This window comes from Sylvia atricapilla, chromosome 3 (genome assembly GCF_009819655.1).
Source record: "Sylvia atricapilla isolate bSylAtr1 chromosome 3, bSylAtr1.pri, whole genome shotgun sequence".
NCBI lineage: Eukaryota > Metazoa > Chordata > Aves > Passeriformes > Sylviidae > Sylvia > Sylvia atricapilla.
The window spans coordinates 91,456,522-91,474,454 of record NC_089142.1 but is presented as its reverse complement, the minus strand read 5'-3'; the positions used below and the strand labels follow the sequence as shown (position 1 = coordinate 91,474,454).

At 44.3% G+C, this 17,933-nt stretch overlaps 1 protein-coding gene and 1 long non-coding RNA gene across 2 annotated transcripts; one reads left to right on the top strand and one right to left on the bottom strand.

Moving 5' to 3' along the window:
* Positions 1-1,899: 1,899 nt before the first annotated feature.
* LOC136358478 (uncharacterized) lies at positions 1,900-2,802 on the bottom strand. The gene is made up of 2 exons (XR_010743115.1): positions 2,372-2,802; positions 1,900-2,218 (listed from the first exon to the last, which is right to left on the bottom strand). It is a non-coding gene; the product is annotated as an uncharacterized lncRNA (long non-coding RNA).
* Positions 2,803-11,161: 8,359 nt separating this feature from the next.
* SLC30A1 (solute carrier family 30 member 1) lies at positions 11,162-16,609 on the top strand. The gene is made up of 2 exons (XM_066316148.1): positions 11,162-11,999; positions 15,517-16,609. Exons 1-2 carry the CDS (start codon positions 11,366-11,368, stop codon positions 16,425-16,427), a joined length of 1,545 nt encoding a protein of 514 aa, XP_066172245.1. The 5' UTR covers positions 11,162-11,365; the 3' UTR covers positions 16,428-16,609.
* Positions 16,610-17,933: the final 1,324 nt, after the last annotated feature.

Sequence of the window (17,933 nt, the reverse complement as noted above, 5' to 3'; positions counted from 1 at the left end):
GATTAGCAGTGAGGTCCCTTCCTGTCCTTGGCAAGTAATAAGTAATAATAAATGAATGAAACAAGCATGAACATAATATATAATACATAATGTTATATTTTCTGTATAAATCTATAACAAATGCATGCAAATATTAAAATACAAAATATAATATTTAATAGGTACAAATAGGTAATTGTATGTAATGTAAATATATAATATAATAAAGAATTAAATAAATGCATGTACTAGACTTTTCTCAGCCTGAGTGTTATTCCAAGGAAATTCCTGTTTAGGATTTGCATTACCTGGCAGTGAGTTTTTGGTCAGTTTTAAGCATGTACCTAGATGAAACAACCCCATGCTGATATGTTGTCCTTGCACAGCTATCGGGTCCCTCTCAATACAGCAACATAGGCCACAAGGTAAACTGAAATATCTCTGTGGCAACATCCAACCTTCTAATTTTATTACTTAAATTAAGCCCAGTGACTGATAAGAGGAAGTTCACTCTGAATTGACAGGGTGACCCTGTCTGTGTGTGCACTCAGTGCTCTACTTCCTCATGTAGGTTGTTCAAAGTAGTGTCACTCTTGCCTATGTGTTTTATGAAGTGGTTACTTCTTCAAGAAAGAGGAATGATAATTTTAGGTAATTTAACATAGATTACTGAGGAGGTATCAAAAGACTATATTTTATATGCTTTCCATTTTTAAAATTTTGCTTAAGCTAATTTTCCCTTGGTATGGGAGAGAGAATGGTTGTTAAAACAACAGTAGTTTATTTACAGGTGCCTAAAGTTTCACTGTAATTTCCCTGCAGTGGTAGGAATATTAACCCTAATTCAGCATCATTGAAAGCAAAGGATTTCCATGTAACTGCCTTTTCAAGGCATGCGTTATAATTTGGAGTTCTAATTTAGTACCCATTTCATGATCACATTTTGCTCTGTGAGTTATGGAGAAACTTTTTTGTAAAAATTTGGGCTTAACATCATAATGAAAAGTCCGTTGATCTTCAGATGTTAATTACGATCATCTCTTTCCAGTATATTATTTCTGGATTTTCTCTTATATTGGTCCTCATTAATGTTTTATTTATCTACTTCTTAAGCATTTCCAGTGTGTGGATCTGAGTGATTGGGGCTGCTCCTGCCAGAAGACGCTGGCAGCCAGTGGATAGCCAGACTGCTGGCCTGAGATACTGAGGAGTGAGATGGCTTCCCCACAACCTGAAACCAGGAGAGATTTCAAGAAAACAGCACACAATTTAGGCAGGAGTTCCTGATGTGAGAATCTCTGAGTCAGGGTTTAAAGTTATATCAAAGCCACAGCTCATAATGATCAGCCTTTGAACAATAATTTCAGAACCTGCCCTCGAGATTTTCTGTAAATTTTCTTTCATCTCCCTTAGAGCATCTGCAAGGGATGGGGAACTCCTAAGAAAACCTGCCCTCTTTCACAAAATATAAATCCCACTAAGAACTATTGTAGTAAAAGCTGTTGACAAATGCATTTCCCCATTCCCTGCTGGTAAGTCCTTTAAGTTTGAAGCATGAGTGACATCAGAAGAATGACTGTGGTGGCTCCAGAGCTCTGGGAGACATCTGCCATGCGTCAGACACTGATGAACTGAGGTTTGCAAACCAAGGAAAGTTGCTGCAGCAGGAAATGCGAGGGCAAGATTATTAGGTTTTGTCCTTGGATGGTAAATGCAGGAGGCATTCTGGCCCTGTGGGAGCCATTGATGCTATTGTGGCCTGGGTTGTGCACAAAGTCCTGTCCTTTTGATTTAGAGTGTTTATTTGTTTCCAAATCTCTTTCCCCACCATCCCTCATTTCTACTCTCTCTGGGGATGAATCAGAGGAGTAAAGCCACATGAGTATAACACCCATCCAGCAAAAACACTTGAGGACACACTTTAAACTGAGCAAATGTTTTATTACTTCCTGAAGAAGAATGTTTTTACGAAGTGATACCCTTATGTTTATTACAAATAATATGTGTTATATACAAATCATTTTTACTAAAGAGAAACCCATAGAAAATGCCCCTGTTGCCCAGCAATCAAATGAGGCTAGCAGAAGGAAGCAAGAACTTTGGAATTAATTGAAATAACTAATTCTAACTCTGCCAATTACTTGCTTTTTATTTTCTTTTCCCTCTTGCTGTCTTTGTTCCTTCTTGACTGTCTGCTCCATTTCCTTTGTATTTTTCAGTCACACTGTTAGTTTTTTTACTGAAACAAACAAAACCCAGAAAATTACATTGTTTGTTTGACCACTGTGCTGAGAACTCTTTAGAGGGCTGAGGAGCTGAGTTCACTGAAACCATCAGGATCAATAGATAGCAGCACAAGAAATAAGCGTGCTCAATGCAGGCCAGTGTTTACCTTGAGTGTCTGCATATTCTTTTGATGTGAAAGGAGTATTGTACTCTCCTCGGTGCCTTGCCACAGATGCACTTCCCCAGCAGTAAAACTGAGAAAGCAGGTTTAATCATTAGCTGGTTTGCACCTTGGCGGCTTCAAAAGGCTGTGTGGAGACCTCGCAGATCATGGCACTCAGGCACACCCAGGGGCTGTGCAGGCAGTCTTGAAAGGAAGAGCTGGAGGTGACCATTGCCCTTGAAAGGCTCCAGCTGTCCCAGATAAACAGCTGTGCAGGAGTGAGGAAGGGGAGCTGGTGGCAGTGCTGCAGGTGGGAGGGTCCCCAGGCACATGTGCTATCCTGCTGGCCCAGAGCGTTCCCTCGCTGGCTGAAGCAGATAAGACAGAAATAAGAAACTGGGCTGCCTCCAAGTTTGGGGTTCCACTGGGGCCTGTCACTCAGAGGGTACAGCACTGGGCTCCTGCAACTGCTTGTTCCCTGCCGTGGGCAGGCTGAGCACATCCACAGGCTGGGATCTGTGTCACCATCCCGACCAGCACAAGCAGGCTCTGTGACACAGTTACAGCAGGTCAGAGAGAGACTAAGGAGGCCAGGAGGACTGAGAAGGTCAGGAGGACGCTGTGGTATGTGGGGCTAGGATGAATCACCTCAGCAGGCTCACTCATGCTACCTGGTAGGATGTGCTGGGTTCTTGCTGCCCTGACTGCTGGATCAGGCCAGAGTCAATGCCAGGAATCCATCATGTATGATGAATTATAATGACAGGGAACAAGCAGCTCCTCCTCTCCCTCCTGTAACACCTTCCAGCCCACACAGTGCCTGCATGTTGCCATACAGAAGATCTCAGTAATGGCCACAGATGCACACCCAAATCGTTGCTCACCCACTCAGTGTCCTAGAGGGCAATCCGCTGGAATGATTGTCTCCATGTAGGACTGTGTCAGCCCAGCCTGTTACAACTCTTTGGGGATATGTGAGAACACAAACACTATTGGCTGATTTTCTGTGAGCTGATAGGCTGTAACCAAGTCTCTATGAATCATTCTCCATGAAACATTTTTCCTACTTAGGATTAGATAAAAGGTGTTGGATATAATTATCAACAACACAGAAGCTTTGAAGACCAGTTTGAAAAATATCTCCTAATTCATTGATTTTTCACAATTAGTGTCTGTAACTGTTTTGATAATGTCTATGGTGATTTTATATCCCTACAATGCTATAAAATGTATATACTGGAACTTCAAAAACACTGGCATGCTATGCTACTGGTCCTCAAATACATATTTTGCTTATTTATATATTTCCCTTTTTACAAGGACAATATCTTTCCATAACGGAATTTCCAAGAAAGAGATAAGTCCTGGTTTACTTAATTGGCAAAGGCACAAAGTTTGTCTATTTTATATGGCTAATAAAAAGCTGATTAAGCATATTCCTAGAACTGTAGTTGGCACTGTTCAGGATCCTAAGGTTATAAACAGTTTAACTGCAGCTTTTTGTACAAGAGCTTGACAAATGACAGGAAAAACGACCTTTATCCCCACAGTTAACTAACCAGATAATATACATTGTTAGTCAATAAGGGAGATGGAACACATATTTCACAAACAGATTACTTGGAAACTTGACTGACAAGTCCTTCCTAGGACAGCCACTGGATTTAATAACTGCTTTGTCATCTTAGTGGAGATAGAAATGGATTCCCTCCATTGGCTCTGCAGTTACTGTAGAACATCATTTAATCCACCCATGCCATGATCCACCATGATCTGAACTCTTGTTTCCCCAAACATTAAGGCAGAAACATCTGGCTAGATATAAAGCAGGTTAACACAAATAAAGCTTAAAGAAGCAATGTCCACAGTCACTATTTTGCTATGCAAATAACCACTGATAATAAATTGTATAGAATTAGCTTGTAAGATTTGAATGAAGGTGTTTTGAAAACTCATGCCCCAGGTGAGGCTCCTCTATGCTTAATCACCTACATAAATGACCTGATTTCCAAAAGCAGCCACCCTTTATGTCTGCTTCTGAGGGAACTGTCAACTGCCCAGGGCTGATTAAATCACAACACCTCCTCTGTGCCTGTGAATTTTAGTTTGGATACACAGCCTTGAACATCACTTTTCTAGCATATCTGTATAACCACTGGTCTTGTCAGGACAGGCCACTGGATTCTGCTCTTCCTGTTGGCATTACTCAGTTTGTGATGTTAAAGAAATCACTTACCTCATGCTCTTTAATGTAAGAATAAGGCAAATCCCTGTCTTATAGTGGGCAAAACCAACAGTGGGGGCAGGACTCACTTCATTACCCATTCATTGACCTAATCTCCAAGCAATTTACATCAGGCTTTCTTTATAATCCGGGACAGAAATGCGCACTCTAAAGATGGAATTCATCTAATCAAGTACATAGCACTGTAGGAGGAGATAAACCATGTTGCAGACTCCAATGACAAAGCTGATTAGATCTCTGCTGACTCTAAAGGGAGACTCGTGGTCACAAGATGTTTGTGTATCAGCTACCAATTCCCAAACATGAATCCCTCCCTTATTGTCCAGTTGGGGCTGTGGTTTCATGACCAGCATCAGTGGGTGCCAGTGTATGGTCACACACTTTCCCCTGCCATGATCACATGGTCCTGTGTGTCAGTTCTAGCAATGCTGTTGCCCTAGGTAAATAGGATTAGCTTGCTGAACTGGCTGAAAAGCAATGAAGATCAAAAAGAGTTGGGTTTTGGTCACACTGGTAGGCAAATCTGATGCCCCTCATGGCATCACATGCCATAATTGCTAGATCTGAGGCCTGGTTGGGAGCAGGAATATAATTTCTGAAAGGGACTTGCAGTGGCCCCTTTTGGCACCAGCTTTTAGCCAGACCAGCTTAAGCTGAGAATAAAATGGCCTCTGTAGAAGGCAGTTCTGAAAATTAATAGATGCAGCTACAGAATATAACATGTTTATGTTTATCTATCTGTACTGCTTTGGGATATGATTTGACAAACATCAAATATAATTGATTCTTAAAAAGAGGTGTTCATGTCTCCATCCTTTTGTGAAGGCCACATGTGGTGTCTGGGAAAAGCAGCAGTGTCCAGCAGGTCTCAGAGTTGGGACTGCAGTACATTTCAAGTCAAAGCATCAGTGTTTATTGTGTAATAAAGGCAAATCCATCCACCTCAAGCTGACACAGTAAATATCTAATACGTAAATGGTAAAATGAAGAGTATGCTATTTTTCAGCCACTTGAATGACTTCACATACTTTGTGCCAGGACAGAAGGCTACAGCTCTTGCCTGGTGTGTGTTGTGGCAGCAGGAGCAGAGTGTGGGTAGGTGAGCTGGCTGGAAACACCAGGAGTACCTGGGTTGCCAGGGAAGGTGAGCCTGGGGCTGCCCTCTGGATCAGACCTGCTGGCGCCAGGTCAGAGCAGGAGCCTGTTGAGGTGTGCTGCACAGAGCCTGGGCATGCCCTGCACATCCTGTGCCACCAGGCTCTTTTCCATGCTGCAGGCAGGCCTGCCCTCATGGCTGGAATGATAGGATGTGCCGTATCCTGTGCTCATGGCTGTTCCAGGAAGCAGCCTGTAAACTCTGCATACACACAGCCAAGGGGAAGGCTTCCTTTCCAATCTGCCTGGGGATCTTCCTCCTCTGGTACCATGCTCTTACATAGCCTAGCTCAGTCACTGGGACTGAGGTCTCTGCACAGTGTGTCCTTGATGTCCCTGAGCTCCCAGGAGACATGGAGATAAACCAGCATGGCTCCATTCCTCAGGGCAAAATGTGCCACCAAAGGGCATTGCTTCTGAGCAGCACTACGTGGAGGTGCTCTGCAGCCTCTCACAACTCAGAGCTGCACTTGTTGAACTAGTTTTGAACTGCCTTTTCCAATACCAGTGCATGCATGTTTATGAGTTCCTACAGTATTAACTGTTCCTGCAGGGACTTACCTCAAAGGACTTGAATGATCTTCTTCCAACAAGAGACCATCTAGAGATCCTTCCCCAATGAAATCCAGTATCCTACTGTGACAGAGGAAATCTCTGCCCCAAATTAACCAGCTCGGGCACCAGAAAGTACTGTGAGCTCTCTGAAAGAAGCTGATACTATAAATATCAGGTGTAGCAGACACCACAGTGATTAGCACATATCAGTGTCTGTCCCCAGCAATTACTCACTGATTTGTTGATACTCATTACCATGGCTCCAAGATAATTGTCTTGTTATCATGTTCTTTCTAAAGATAATAAAAGACAGAGCTTAACAGTATGATTATTAAAAATGTCATATGAAGGATAATAATCAATTTCGGTAATAATTAAAAATGTTACAAACCAATCAGATGGAAAGACTTTTTTTCATTCCAGAATTCCATATTTACAGAATTTTCCCATTCCCATTGAATCATTGTTACTCTTTCCACCAGAGAGCCACACTGTGTGCAAAAGTGAGTAACAGCAGAAGTTTTCCTTCCTTTTTTCCTTTAATGATTAATATGGTAGTGATTTTTCCAGTTGGATCTACTCAAGCATTGTCTGAATAAGGCATTAGCTCTAACTAATACCTTATCAGTATTAATTTTACAGCTGATTAGAGCAACTATTTTGCCTGGCTACTTGTGGATTTTAGGAAAAAATATTATTTATATCATAAGCAGATAAATTTGTAATCAAAGCAACCAGGAAATGCTCTTTAGTCCACCAAAAAGGGCATGCCTGTTCATTAGAAACAATTACAGATTGGCCATACAGTTAATTGTGCCCAAAGCTCTGGAGCAGTTACAGGATACCGAATGCCATTGAATCAAGTGAGCAGCTTAAAAGTAAAAATACAAAATAAATGAAAGATCAAAACCGGACATAAGAGAGGCATATTTTTAAAATCATCTGTTTCTTCACTAGGAAGAAAATGTTTCAGAACGGAAAAAAAAGGGTTTTTAATCTGCTTTGCAAGGTTCAGAAGTAGAGTGGATGATCTACTGATCCCCTCAACTTGCCTGGAGTTCTGCCACCGACTTCCAAAGAGCCCAGATTTCACACAGTAACGAGGTAAAAGAAGAAATCTATAGAGCAAGGTGTCCTTCATTTCCTATCTCAGTGCCAAATACTGCTGTAGTCTTTCTTAACATGTCACAAACAAAAGCATGTAAGCACATGCTGAACTTGCCTCTGTTCAAAGAAGGCCTTTTAATTAACTGCAAACTCATGTCCAAGTCCTTTCCTTGATAAAGCTGTTTTCCGGAATCAGTGCGTAACAGTGAATCCAACCTAGAGCTACATGAACAGCAATACTCACTTTTCATTTGTGCTGTTTTTCATTACAAGGAACAACCTTTTTTATGCAGGTAACTGGACAGTGAGTGCTTCTGTTGGCTTTGGTGTTGCCGACTGCATCTAATTTAAAGAAACCTTGTAAGGACAGCTACCAGAGAGAGAGAGACACTGCCTGCGAGAAACGCAGCCTAAAATGAACACTGACAGCCTTGAAGTGGAACAGACAGATGGAGTCATGTTTGCCACAGTCCCACGAGCCCTCATTAAAAGCTGACAGGTCTGATGACTGCACAGAAAGGGGAAGACTTAGGTGTTCAAAAAGAGGCAGGGTGCTCTGTAATATGTGACTGCACAGGGAGTTTATAGGCAGGGTTTCACCTTTTCCGAGTGGAAAGGCACAGAGTGATGAAGAGCCCTCCGTGGTGGAGATCTCTCCACTTGCAACCCTGAGCAGAAATTCAAAGGCGAAACGCCGTGACTTTATTTACTCAAGCAAATATGCTGAGTAATAGCAAAAGTCCCAGCCAAAGTCCTGCTCTTCAGTCAGCGCTGGGCTGGCTCAGGAGAGCCCAGCAGGAGCCGGTACAAAACGTTTCGCTGCAGGACAGGTGACAAGCAGCAGCTCTCTGTTCAGACCTGCCACCTGGCTCTGAGGGGGAGGGAGCTGTGTGCCAGACATCCACAGCTACTTACTTCTCCCCTCAGAACATTGAGAATTTATGGTAAGTAAACAGATTTTAGATGGGTCTTTCCACATCTGTGGGCCGGAAGCTGAGCTGAGAAAGAATTCTTTGAACCATGAACAATGCCTGGAAGCCCAAAAAAAAACCCACAAAAAAAAACCCAACAAAAAATTCAGAGTCCTCCCTCCTCTGAAGATAAAGTATTCTCCCTAAAGGCATAAGCAGGAACATTGTGTCTCCTCTAAAACACCATTTATGGTTTCATTAGGTACCTGTATCAGTCACTTTCCCATTAATCTTAAAATTGATGGTGTTGCCAGATGGACAGCCCTAAGTTTAGGAACTATCCCTGTTCCTCTTGGCTGCTGGTGTATTGTAATACAATAAGAAAGCCTGGAAACAGTAACATACAGCCCACTGGTTTACAAGAAAGAATGTGGGGAAGAGGTAGCAATGTGAACTCCTGTGTGGTCTGGCTGCTGGTCCGTGCCTGGCACATCCAGCAGTGGAACTGGGCTGCCACAGGGGATCATTCATCAAAGTCCCTGTGTTTGAAGCCCACGGAGACAACAGTGGCTGGGTCAAAACTACATACCCAGCCCTATTCGTCAGGGAGCAGTGGAAGGCCTCAGGAACCATTTTTCCTCCCTGCCTGGGAAGAAACCACTCCCTCCCATTCTTCTGGGGTCCATGCCTTGTGGCTTTTGGCCCCAAGTGGAATTCAGCATCCAGCCTGGTATAGCAGGACAAAAACCTGTCCCTAAACATGGCTAAAGATCAACAAGATGCCATCCTGTAAGGGGAAGGCTGCAGCACACTGATCAGTGGTGCGGGTATCCTTGAGCAGATCAGGAAGTCTCACAGTGAAGAGATCTTAGAAGGATCACAAATTGATCTGGACATAGTTTGCATGCCAAGAAAGAAGCCCAAAAAGCCCAAATTTCCCTCCTTAAATCAGACAAAGCTCTTGACACAGTTTATAATGAAGTTTTATTCATCAAGGTTCCACTGATATTGATATCCTGTTTATTTCTCCCAGGAGAGGATTGAGTACTTTTAATCAAGAAAACTATGATGACACCCCAGTGGCAATCAACTAAAACTAATGTTTCACTAATTCCTGAAGCCGAGCCAATGAGAGACGCCAAACCTGTTGTCCTCCCTTCCTAGCTAAATTCCACTGCATTAATAGCAATCCCTGTAAAATGATGACCCACTTCATCTACAGGAATTAAAAGAGGTTTGAGCTGTACCAGTTTCTTTGACCCATATATCCTAAATTTGGGCAATCCTTCCTTGTTAACTAATGGCCTTGTGTGGGAGTGAGGATGGCACAAAATGGGCATGTTCAGTTTCCATGTTAATTGCCGTTCAGCTTCCTGGTTATTTACTTCTTAGTAAGTGACGCTAGGCATATGGGAAGCCAGGCAGGTGAGGAGAACGTTATAGCAATCTAATTGCTGATTCTTTTTACAATGGTCATTAAAGAATTCTGTGTGGGCTGCTACCGCTACATCCAGCGCATAGCACACCTAGATTTTGACACAAGGACACTCAGAAAACAGGGTTCAGGGTCACGGGTCAGCACAGCAGTGCCTGTGGTGCCCAAGCCAGCTCTGCCACGTGAGGAAGGTGAAGCGAAGGTGAGGGGATGGCACACATGAATAACAGTGTGATATCCAGGTGTGGGCTCATGGGCACGCTGCCGAAATGAAGTCAGGAGCCTTTGCATGGACCCTGAATCACAACCCCTTTGAAATCTTCAAGTATATGAACAACATTTAGCATTCTGGCTAGGTCTTCCTTCTCAGGGCACCAGTTCCGTTCCTGCCTCTAAGGGCCCACACACAGAGCAACACCTCTACGGCTGCAAAGAGCCAGGGCCGCTCTCTCCTCTCCATGTCCTGCTCGTGGAATATTCTTTCACACTCTTTCTCTTGCTGCCGTGTCTGTTGGTGCCCTGGAACACAGTGGGCAAAGTAAGAGGCCAGCTCTGCCTTTTTGTAACTTTGGCGATTTTTCTTTTTTTCTAAAATGTTGTGGTTATGCTTCTGTGATTTTTCTGGATGTCTCAAAACACTTGTTTCCCTTTCCTATCTACAAGCATAACAAACCAGTGTCCAGGGACTGATCTTTAAGTATTTACATATTTTCCGCTTTACTATTATAAAACAATTATTATAATTTTAAATAACTAGTATTTAATATTATAGCAATTATATATTTTATTGTATTATACAGCCTTTCAAAACGCCAAGCAAAACTTGTTCCTTCTTCTCTTCCAATATTTTTTAGCCGCTCATCAGTTACTATTGATCGCGCCCGCACTTATCTTACCGCCCTCATTATCACGAACAGGAAAAGAACTAAACAGAAACTCTCCCCCGCCTTCAAAAGTCAGAAAAAGCGCAAACCCCACCCGAAAACCCCGCTCAGGACGCGTGACGTCACAGCGCCCCTCACGCGGGGCCCCGCCCCCGCGGCCCGCAGGGGGAGCCCCGCCCCCGGGCGCGCGCCGGGCCGGGGCCGTGTGAAGCGCACCTTTTGCACGAGTCCCGCTCGCTGCGGGCGGGGCCTGCGGGGGCGGGGAGGGAGGGGAAAGCCGGCGGGGTGAGCCAATGGGAGCCCGTCGTTCCTCGGCGCGTCACGCGTGGCCCCGCCCATTCCCAGTTTCAGGCGCGGGCGGGCGGAACGGGGCGGCCGCGGCTCGCGGGGCGTTACCGGGCGGGGGCGGGGCCCCGCTGTCGCGAGGGCGCGCGAGCCAATGGCGAGCGGAGCCGGGCGCGGGGGCGGGAGGGCACGGCCGGGCGGGCGGGGCGGGCCGGCCAATGGGGCGACGGCGGGGGCGTGGCCGAGGCGGCGCTCGGGTTCCGTGTGAAAAGAGTGAGGGGGCTCGGGTGCAAAGTTTGCTCGCCCGGCGCCTGCGGAGGGAGCGGCGGCGGCGCGGGGGGAGCGGAGCGGAGCGGCCGCCCTAAGCCTCGGGGCTCCGACCGCCGCCGCGCTCCTCGCGCCCCCGCCGGGGCAGCCGTGATGTGCGGGGGGATGGCGGCGCAGGGTCCGGGCGGGCCGCGGTGCTGGCAGAACCGGCGGGCGCGGCTGCTGTGCATGCTGGCGCTCACCTTCCTGTTCTTCGTGGTGGAGGTGGCGGTGAGCCGCGTCACGTCGTCGCTGGCCATGCTCTCCGACTCCTTCCACATGCTCTCCGACGTGATGGCCCTGGTCGTGGCGCTGGTGGCCGTGCGCTTCGCCCAGCGCACCCGCGCCACCAAAAAGAACACGTTCGGGTGGGTGCGGGCCGAGGTGATGGGCGCCCTCGTCAACGCCGTGTTCCTCACCGCCCTCTGCTTCACCATCCTGCTGGAGGCCATCGAGCGCTTCACGGAGCCCCACGAGATCCAGCAGCCTCTGGTGGTCATCGCTGTGGGGGTGGCGGGGCTCATCATCAACCTGCTGGGCCTCTGCCTCTTCAACCACCACGGCGTCGGGGGCCACGGGCACGCCCACGGCCACGGGCACTCGCACGGCGGCCGGCAGCAGCACCCCCGCGGCGGCCCCAAGGCCGAGCAGCCGCCCGGGGACGGGGAGGCTGCGCTGCACCGCGAGGAGACCAGCACCTTGGTGGAGAACTGCAGCAGCTCCAACGGAGTCGGCCAGGAGAAGCTGGGTAAGCCCCGCGGGCAAGCGCCGCTGCCCCATCCACGCGTAGAAAAGCGGGAGGGATCCTTTCCCCGAGTAGGACCGTGGCCGTGCTGGCCCCACCTGGTCGGCGGGGTCTGTCAGGGCTCTGTGAGGACCATCTGTCCCCACTCCTGGGAAAGAGGCGAGAAACTTTCTTAGCGGCTCTTTGGGCACATGGCTGTCGCACCTTTTCTTCACGCCTTTCCTTCGGATGCTCTAAGCTGCATGTTTGTCTTGCAGACAAGTCAGAGTGTAAAAGAGTCTTAGGATAAAGCAGTTTGCCCTGGGAAAAAAAGTTGGTTCTGCAAGGGAAGGCACATGACAAGCGTTTCTTGCCTAGCGACACGAGCTGTCACAAGACGCTCTCCTAATGCCATCCGAACTGGCTGCACATCAAATGGAGCGCGGCTCAGTGCCTCGGTCCCGGCAGCTGGATTGCTCCATTGGGTCAGTTATCAGCTACCTGGGAAGCTACTCTTCATCTAAACTAAACCAAACATACTGAAGTCTACTCCACTGCAATAACCTTGTGCTTCTTCATAGCATCGGTGTTTATAGGAAGAAGTCTTGGAAATCGCCAGTCGGAACTGTGGAAGCCAGAATGTGGCACCATGCTGGTGTCAGGGCACATATGTGGTGTCTTGGAATATTTTTTCTTTAGCTTTCCAAAGCATGTGCTTTCCCACTCATCTGCACACAGACATACGTTAAAATCTTCCCTTCCCAGTTGTGGTTAAACAGTTTCATGGGTAGGAATTTTTGGGTTATTTTTTAATGGATCCAGAAGCCGGCACAGTTCATTTCAAAGCTGCTTGGTCCAAGCCGAGTATTGTGTGCAAATATTGGAGGGAAAGGTGTTTGTGATTGCCACTTCTCTGTTCCTAGGACATCCTTGTCACCAGAAGGAATGGACTTCAGGCTTTGGAACCAATTTCTCTCCTTCAGTTTCAGGGTGACATCATCAGACCATTGTTGCAGTTTAAAGGGAACTTTAATTGATAGGAGTGAACTTTGCTACAGTTTCAGGTTTTCTGTGGTCAGAGGTTCCAATACACCTTTGAGAAGCTTGGTTTCTGCTTCTCATACTCCATGTTGGCTTTGATAGGTTTTTCAGGAGGATAGGAAAGTTCCTCTGAATACACTACACCATTTAAGCTATTTTCTACATAATGAGCATTTTCTTGTAATAAGACCATGTAATAAGCTCCTAATGCTGGTTCAATTCCAACAAAGGTATCCTAATAATTAGTTTCAAGCAATGTCAAATTCTCTGAATCCTTGATCTCATACATACCTTGTCTTGAGAATTATTCTTTAATGGTGAAAAGTTGGGCTTTTAGCCAAGTTTTGGACTAGTTAGACCAAAAGGTTATAGCATGGATTAAAATGTATATTGTTGTGAGCTAACTTGTCTGGAATGTCTCATGGATGTCCTTCTGGCAACAACAAATAATTTGTTGTGGGTATTTAGGTGGTAATAGGGCATAATTTTGGTCACAGTGAAACTCTGAAATAAGTTTGTATTTCCTTCTGTGCCCTGTCATGATTATATAATGGATGGAGCTATTCATAGTTTGCCTATGGAAAAGTTACAAGTAAAGGTGATTGGAGGCTTGGGAGAAGATGTAAGATGTAGAGATGAAGACAAAGCTGGTCCTGTGCCTTCATTAGAAATGGCAGAGTAGGGTTAGTCCTGATTTCCTAAGGTGGAAGTGAAAAGTAGGCATAGCCTTAAGGGCCAGTCCTTCACAGGCATTTCTGTGCATGCACTTTAAGTAAAATAATCAGTTTTTTGGTACTGTTATTTTGTTTTTTGGTATTTCAATGAATATATTTCAAATGGACATGTTTTAACCATTTGCCATTAAAAAAAAAAGTTTAAGAGCTTTCTGGAAACTTTGTTTCCTGTTACTCACCCTTATAGATAGCTGTACTGACTTTTCAGATCTCCATTATTCCATTATTCCAGATTCTCCATTATTCTTTGTATTTGGTGCAAAGTAGAGCGAGCATTCTTCTTTCCTATCTGTCATCATGGACCTTGAGGTCTGAACTCTGTAACCTGACATATTTCCTCTAATGTTTGTACTTCTCTGGAAAGTTACAGGTCCCATGTTCCATAACTCCTAGAGGTAGTGTGGAAAATGTAGCTGGAGCTTCAGGGCAGAAGTGTACTGGATGAGGTAATGAACTGGGGCTTGGAACTCAGCCTTGGTAGGAGCCCACTCCTTCTTCAGAGAGGAGAGGACTTGTGCACACTCTGCAATTGCAGAATTGCAGCCATGAGGGCAGAACAGCAGAAGCTGCACGTCTTATTAACGTGTTAATGTTTACAAAGGTCTGAACTCAATAACCTCAGAAGCAGTAAGAGCTCCTTGTTTCATTTTGTCAGGCCAGGGGCCAGTGCCTGTTGCATTTCTTTCGCACTGGAAGTATCCGAAGAAGAACTTCTTATGAAAAGCAGGAGGTTTACCATGTACAGTTCTCTACAGTTTGAACACTGGAAGATGATTTTCTTTCAGAAAGGATTCTTATTTGTAATGATGTGTGTATTTATTCCCATGTAGCTGGTTAGCTGTGTTGGAGTGGTAAATATTGCAGACAGTGTTGACAAAGGAGAGCACTAAAATGTTAACTTATGCACAGTCCATGACATATAACTTTGGACATCAGAAGCTGTATGTCACTCAACAGCTATATGCCACTTGCATAAAAAATGTAATTTTACTATTATTTATTTATTCTGAAATATAAATAACAGTAGTTCATATCCTCAGAGAGTTTCAATGATAAGTTACACAGTTACACTGCCGTATAGTCAATTCGGCTGGTAAATTCTGCTTTTTAGACCTAAAATTTCAGCTGATTGTAATTCACTGTCCTGCTAACTCCATGTACCATCTTGGAAGAACTTCCTTTTCCTTGAATTCAGAAGCCTCTTGGAAAGGCATTGGTAAACCTGAAAAGAAGCTACTAGACAGCTGTATAACAGCTTTTGAGCTTCTAGCTTCAAATTTTAATACTAAATAGCAATGCAGTTCTATGGTTAAAGAGAGATTTTAACAATGTGATCCATCTATCCATGTTTCAAAAGAAGGACCAAATTGTAACTGAGCTACTTAAACCAGCTTTTTTACATATCTTCTCTGGTTCTGCATTTTGTTTAAGAAACAAGCCATGAATTAAGCAAATAGTTAAACAGCTGGAAAAGGTGAAAGTAGTTTTTCAGCAGAGTAAGTTAAAATGTAGTCATCTTCATTCTTTGCCACATTTTATCTTTAATCTCCATGTAGAAACAGTTGCCTTCTAGATTATTTAGATCACTTATTGGGAAAAGTGAATTTTCCTCAGCCAGAGAAGATGTTGCTAAGTGTGTGGGTTGAGTTGCTTTTTGGTTTCATACTCAGTGTGCCATGCTTACCATAGGACATAATTTTATAAGGCATTACAGTAACATGTCATATTATAGCTCATGCCTAATTGTTTCATTGTTTTCTTCTCAGGTGATGCGAAAGATGACATGAGTGATGTACAAGTGAATGGGAATGCTGGCCATTATCCTCTGGACGAAGAGGAAGTTGAAGAAGACTCTAGTGCACAACTTAACATGCGTGGAGTTTTTCTGCATGTTTTTGGAGATGCCTTAGGTTCAGTAATTGTGGTAGTGAATGCCTTGCTCTTTTATGGCTTGTGGAATCCATGCCCTGAAGATGGGCCTTGCATTAATCCATGTGTCAATAATCACTGCATGGAAAACGCTACTTTATCCCAAGCACTTGGCAGAGCTAACAAGTCCGAGCAAGGGAGCATTACGGTGGCTGGTCCTTGCTGGTTGTTGTATTTAGATCCTGTCCTCTGTTTGATTATGGTCTGTATACTCCTTTACACAACTTACCCGTTACTTAGGGAGTCAGCCCTCATCCTTCTGCAGACTGTTCCTAAACAAATAGATGTCCATTCTTTGAACTCAAAGTTACGTACCCTGGAAGGAGTCGAAGCGATCCATGAATTACACATTTGGCAGCTAGCAGGCAGTAGGATCATTGGCACTGCTCACATCAAGTGTCCTGACCCTTCCACGTACATGATGGTGGCCAAGCGCATCAAAGAGATCTTTCACGACGAAGGGATTCATGCAACTACCATTCAGCCCGAGTTTGCCAGCGTTGGCTCTGAGTCAGGGAGAGGGAAATGCGAGTTGCCTTGCAGGACTCAGTGTGCTTTGAAGCAGTGTTGTGGAACAAGAGAAGATTGTACCACAAAGAAGACAGAAAAATCCTCGTCACTTAGTATTTCTTGTTCAGAAGTTGTCATTGAATTTCCAAAAACGAGGAGGACTAAGTCAGAGAGCATCCCTTCAGTGAAGCTGGAGGCAAACACCGATCAAAACGAGCAGTTTGAGTCGTCTTTGTAACTCCCTGAAGGGTGCTACCTGAGTTGTGGAGACTTTGTCAACAGCTGTGTTGCAAGAGGAAGAGACAGACGTTTGAGATGCAATTTTGCCAAATAGTGTAATTGCTGAAGTCCTTGTTCTTGTCATATTGCTAAATATAGAATGCTTGTTTTAAAGAATATAATGTCACTGTCATGATACAATGTGTTTGTGTTGACTTTGTTTGACTGAGACAGACAGAAAGTGTACCCATGCTGTAACACTTCAGAAAACCAGTTTCAACATTTCAGCAGACACTTTTTGCTGTGCTTCAAATTAAGATACCTTTTTTCCAGTGAAAAGGTATTTGAGAAATAAGCATGTAGGAACTCAATTTGTGTTACAGATTTCTTGGACCTACTTTTTCCTTTAATATTTGATTTGTAGATATCTTAATATATTGTTTATTTAGAAGCCCTAAGAAAACCAAAGTTCATAGAACATTTTAAAAGATATAACTACTAAAAACTGGAAACCACTTTGCAGTAAAGTATTTTTCTTAAAGCTATGTAATAATAATTAAAAATGTAAGATTTTTCTAAGGAATTTATCACCCAGCATAATTTAAAGACAACATCATGTGATTGTCAGAAATTTTTCCCTCTTCTGGTAAGGTAGCAACGTAATTGAAAACAACAGATGTGAAAGAGTTTTTTTTTCTGTCAGAATGTCAGTTCAACCTACCGTATACTACTCTGTGGTCAAGACATGAGGGTGGTCGATAAAGTAACACAGACTTTTACATTTTACAGATTTTCTGCTGTTTTCTGTTACTTCCAAATTGTGTCTGGTCATGAAAGTCTTCGAAGTTCAAAGAACCCTTCACTCAACAGTGCTATGAATAAATATTTAGGTGATGCTGAGTTTATTAAGACAAAATAATTAGTTCTGTCTATAAGTGGTCTGTTGGGGAAGGTCTACCAAGCACCAACAGTGTAACTCCTTCTTCCAGGCACAGACAGCAGCTCCCCAACAAGTAACATAATGGTGCATTTTGCTTCTAGCTGAGTGTGTCTGTAAACACTTGCAGTGACTTCAGTCCTGGTCCCCCACCGTGTCCTCAGGAGCCCTCCACTGACTTTTGAGGAAGTGGTACAAGGAGTAAGATTTCATTCACTGTGTTTCACACTTTGAGATGTTTATGTATCACTTAATTTCACTTACTCAGTATCTGAATTGATGGTTTAAAATCTTGATTCAGTTAGTTGAAAACTGGCTCTGAAGTAGCTGTTACAGTGCGCTGCCAACTTACACCTTAGGAAAGGAAACTGCTCTGTGGACTCTGTGAATTTGGCAGAGACGAGATGAGAGTTGAAAGATAAAACATACAAGAAATCTAATCTAAAACCCTGGCCCTTTTGATCCACTCTCACATTATGTATGGGAACTAATGTCTTGTGATTAATGGATTGCTCCTGTGTGCAAAACTGGAAAACAACTCAGATCTTCCATTCTTTGCTCTATGACTCTGGACATGATAAACACTTT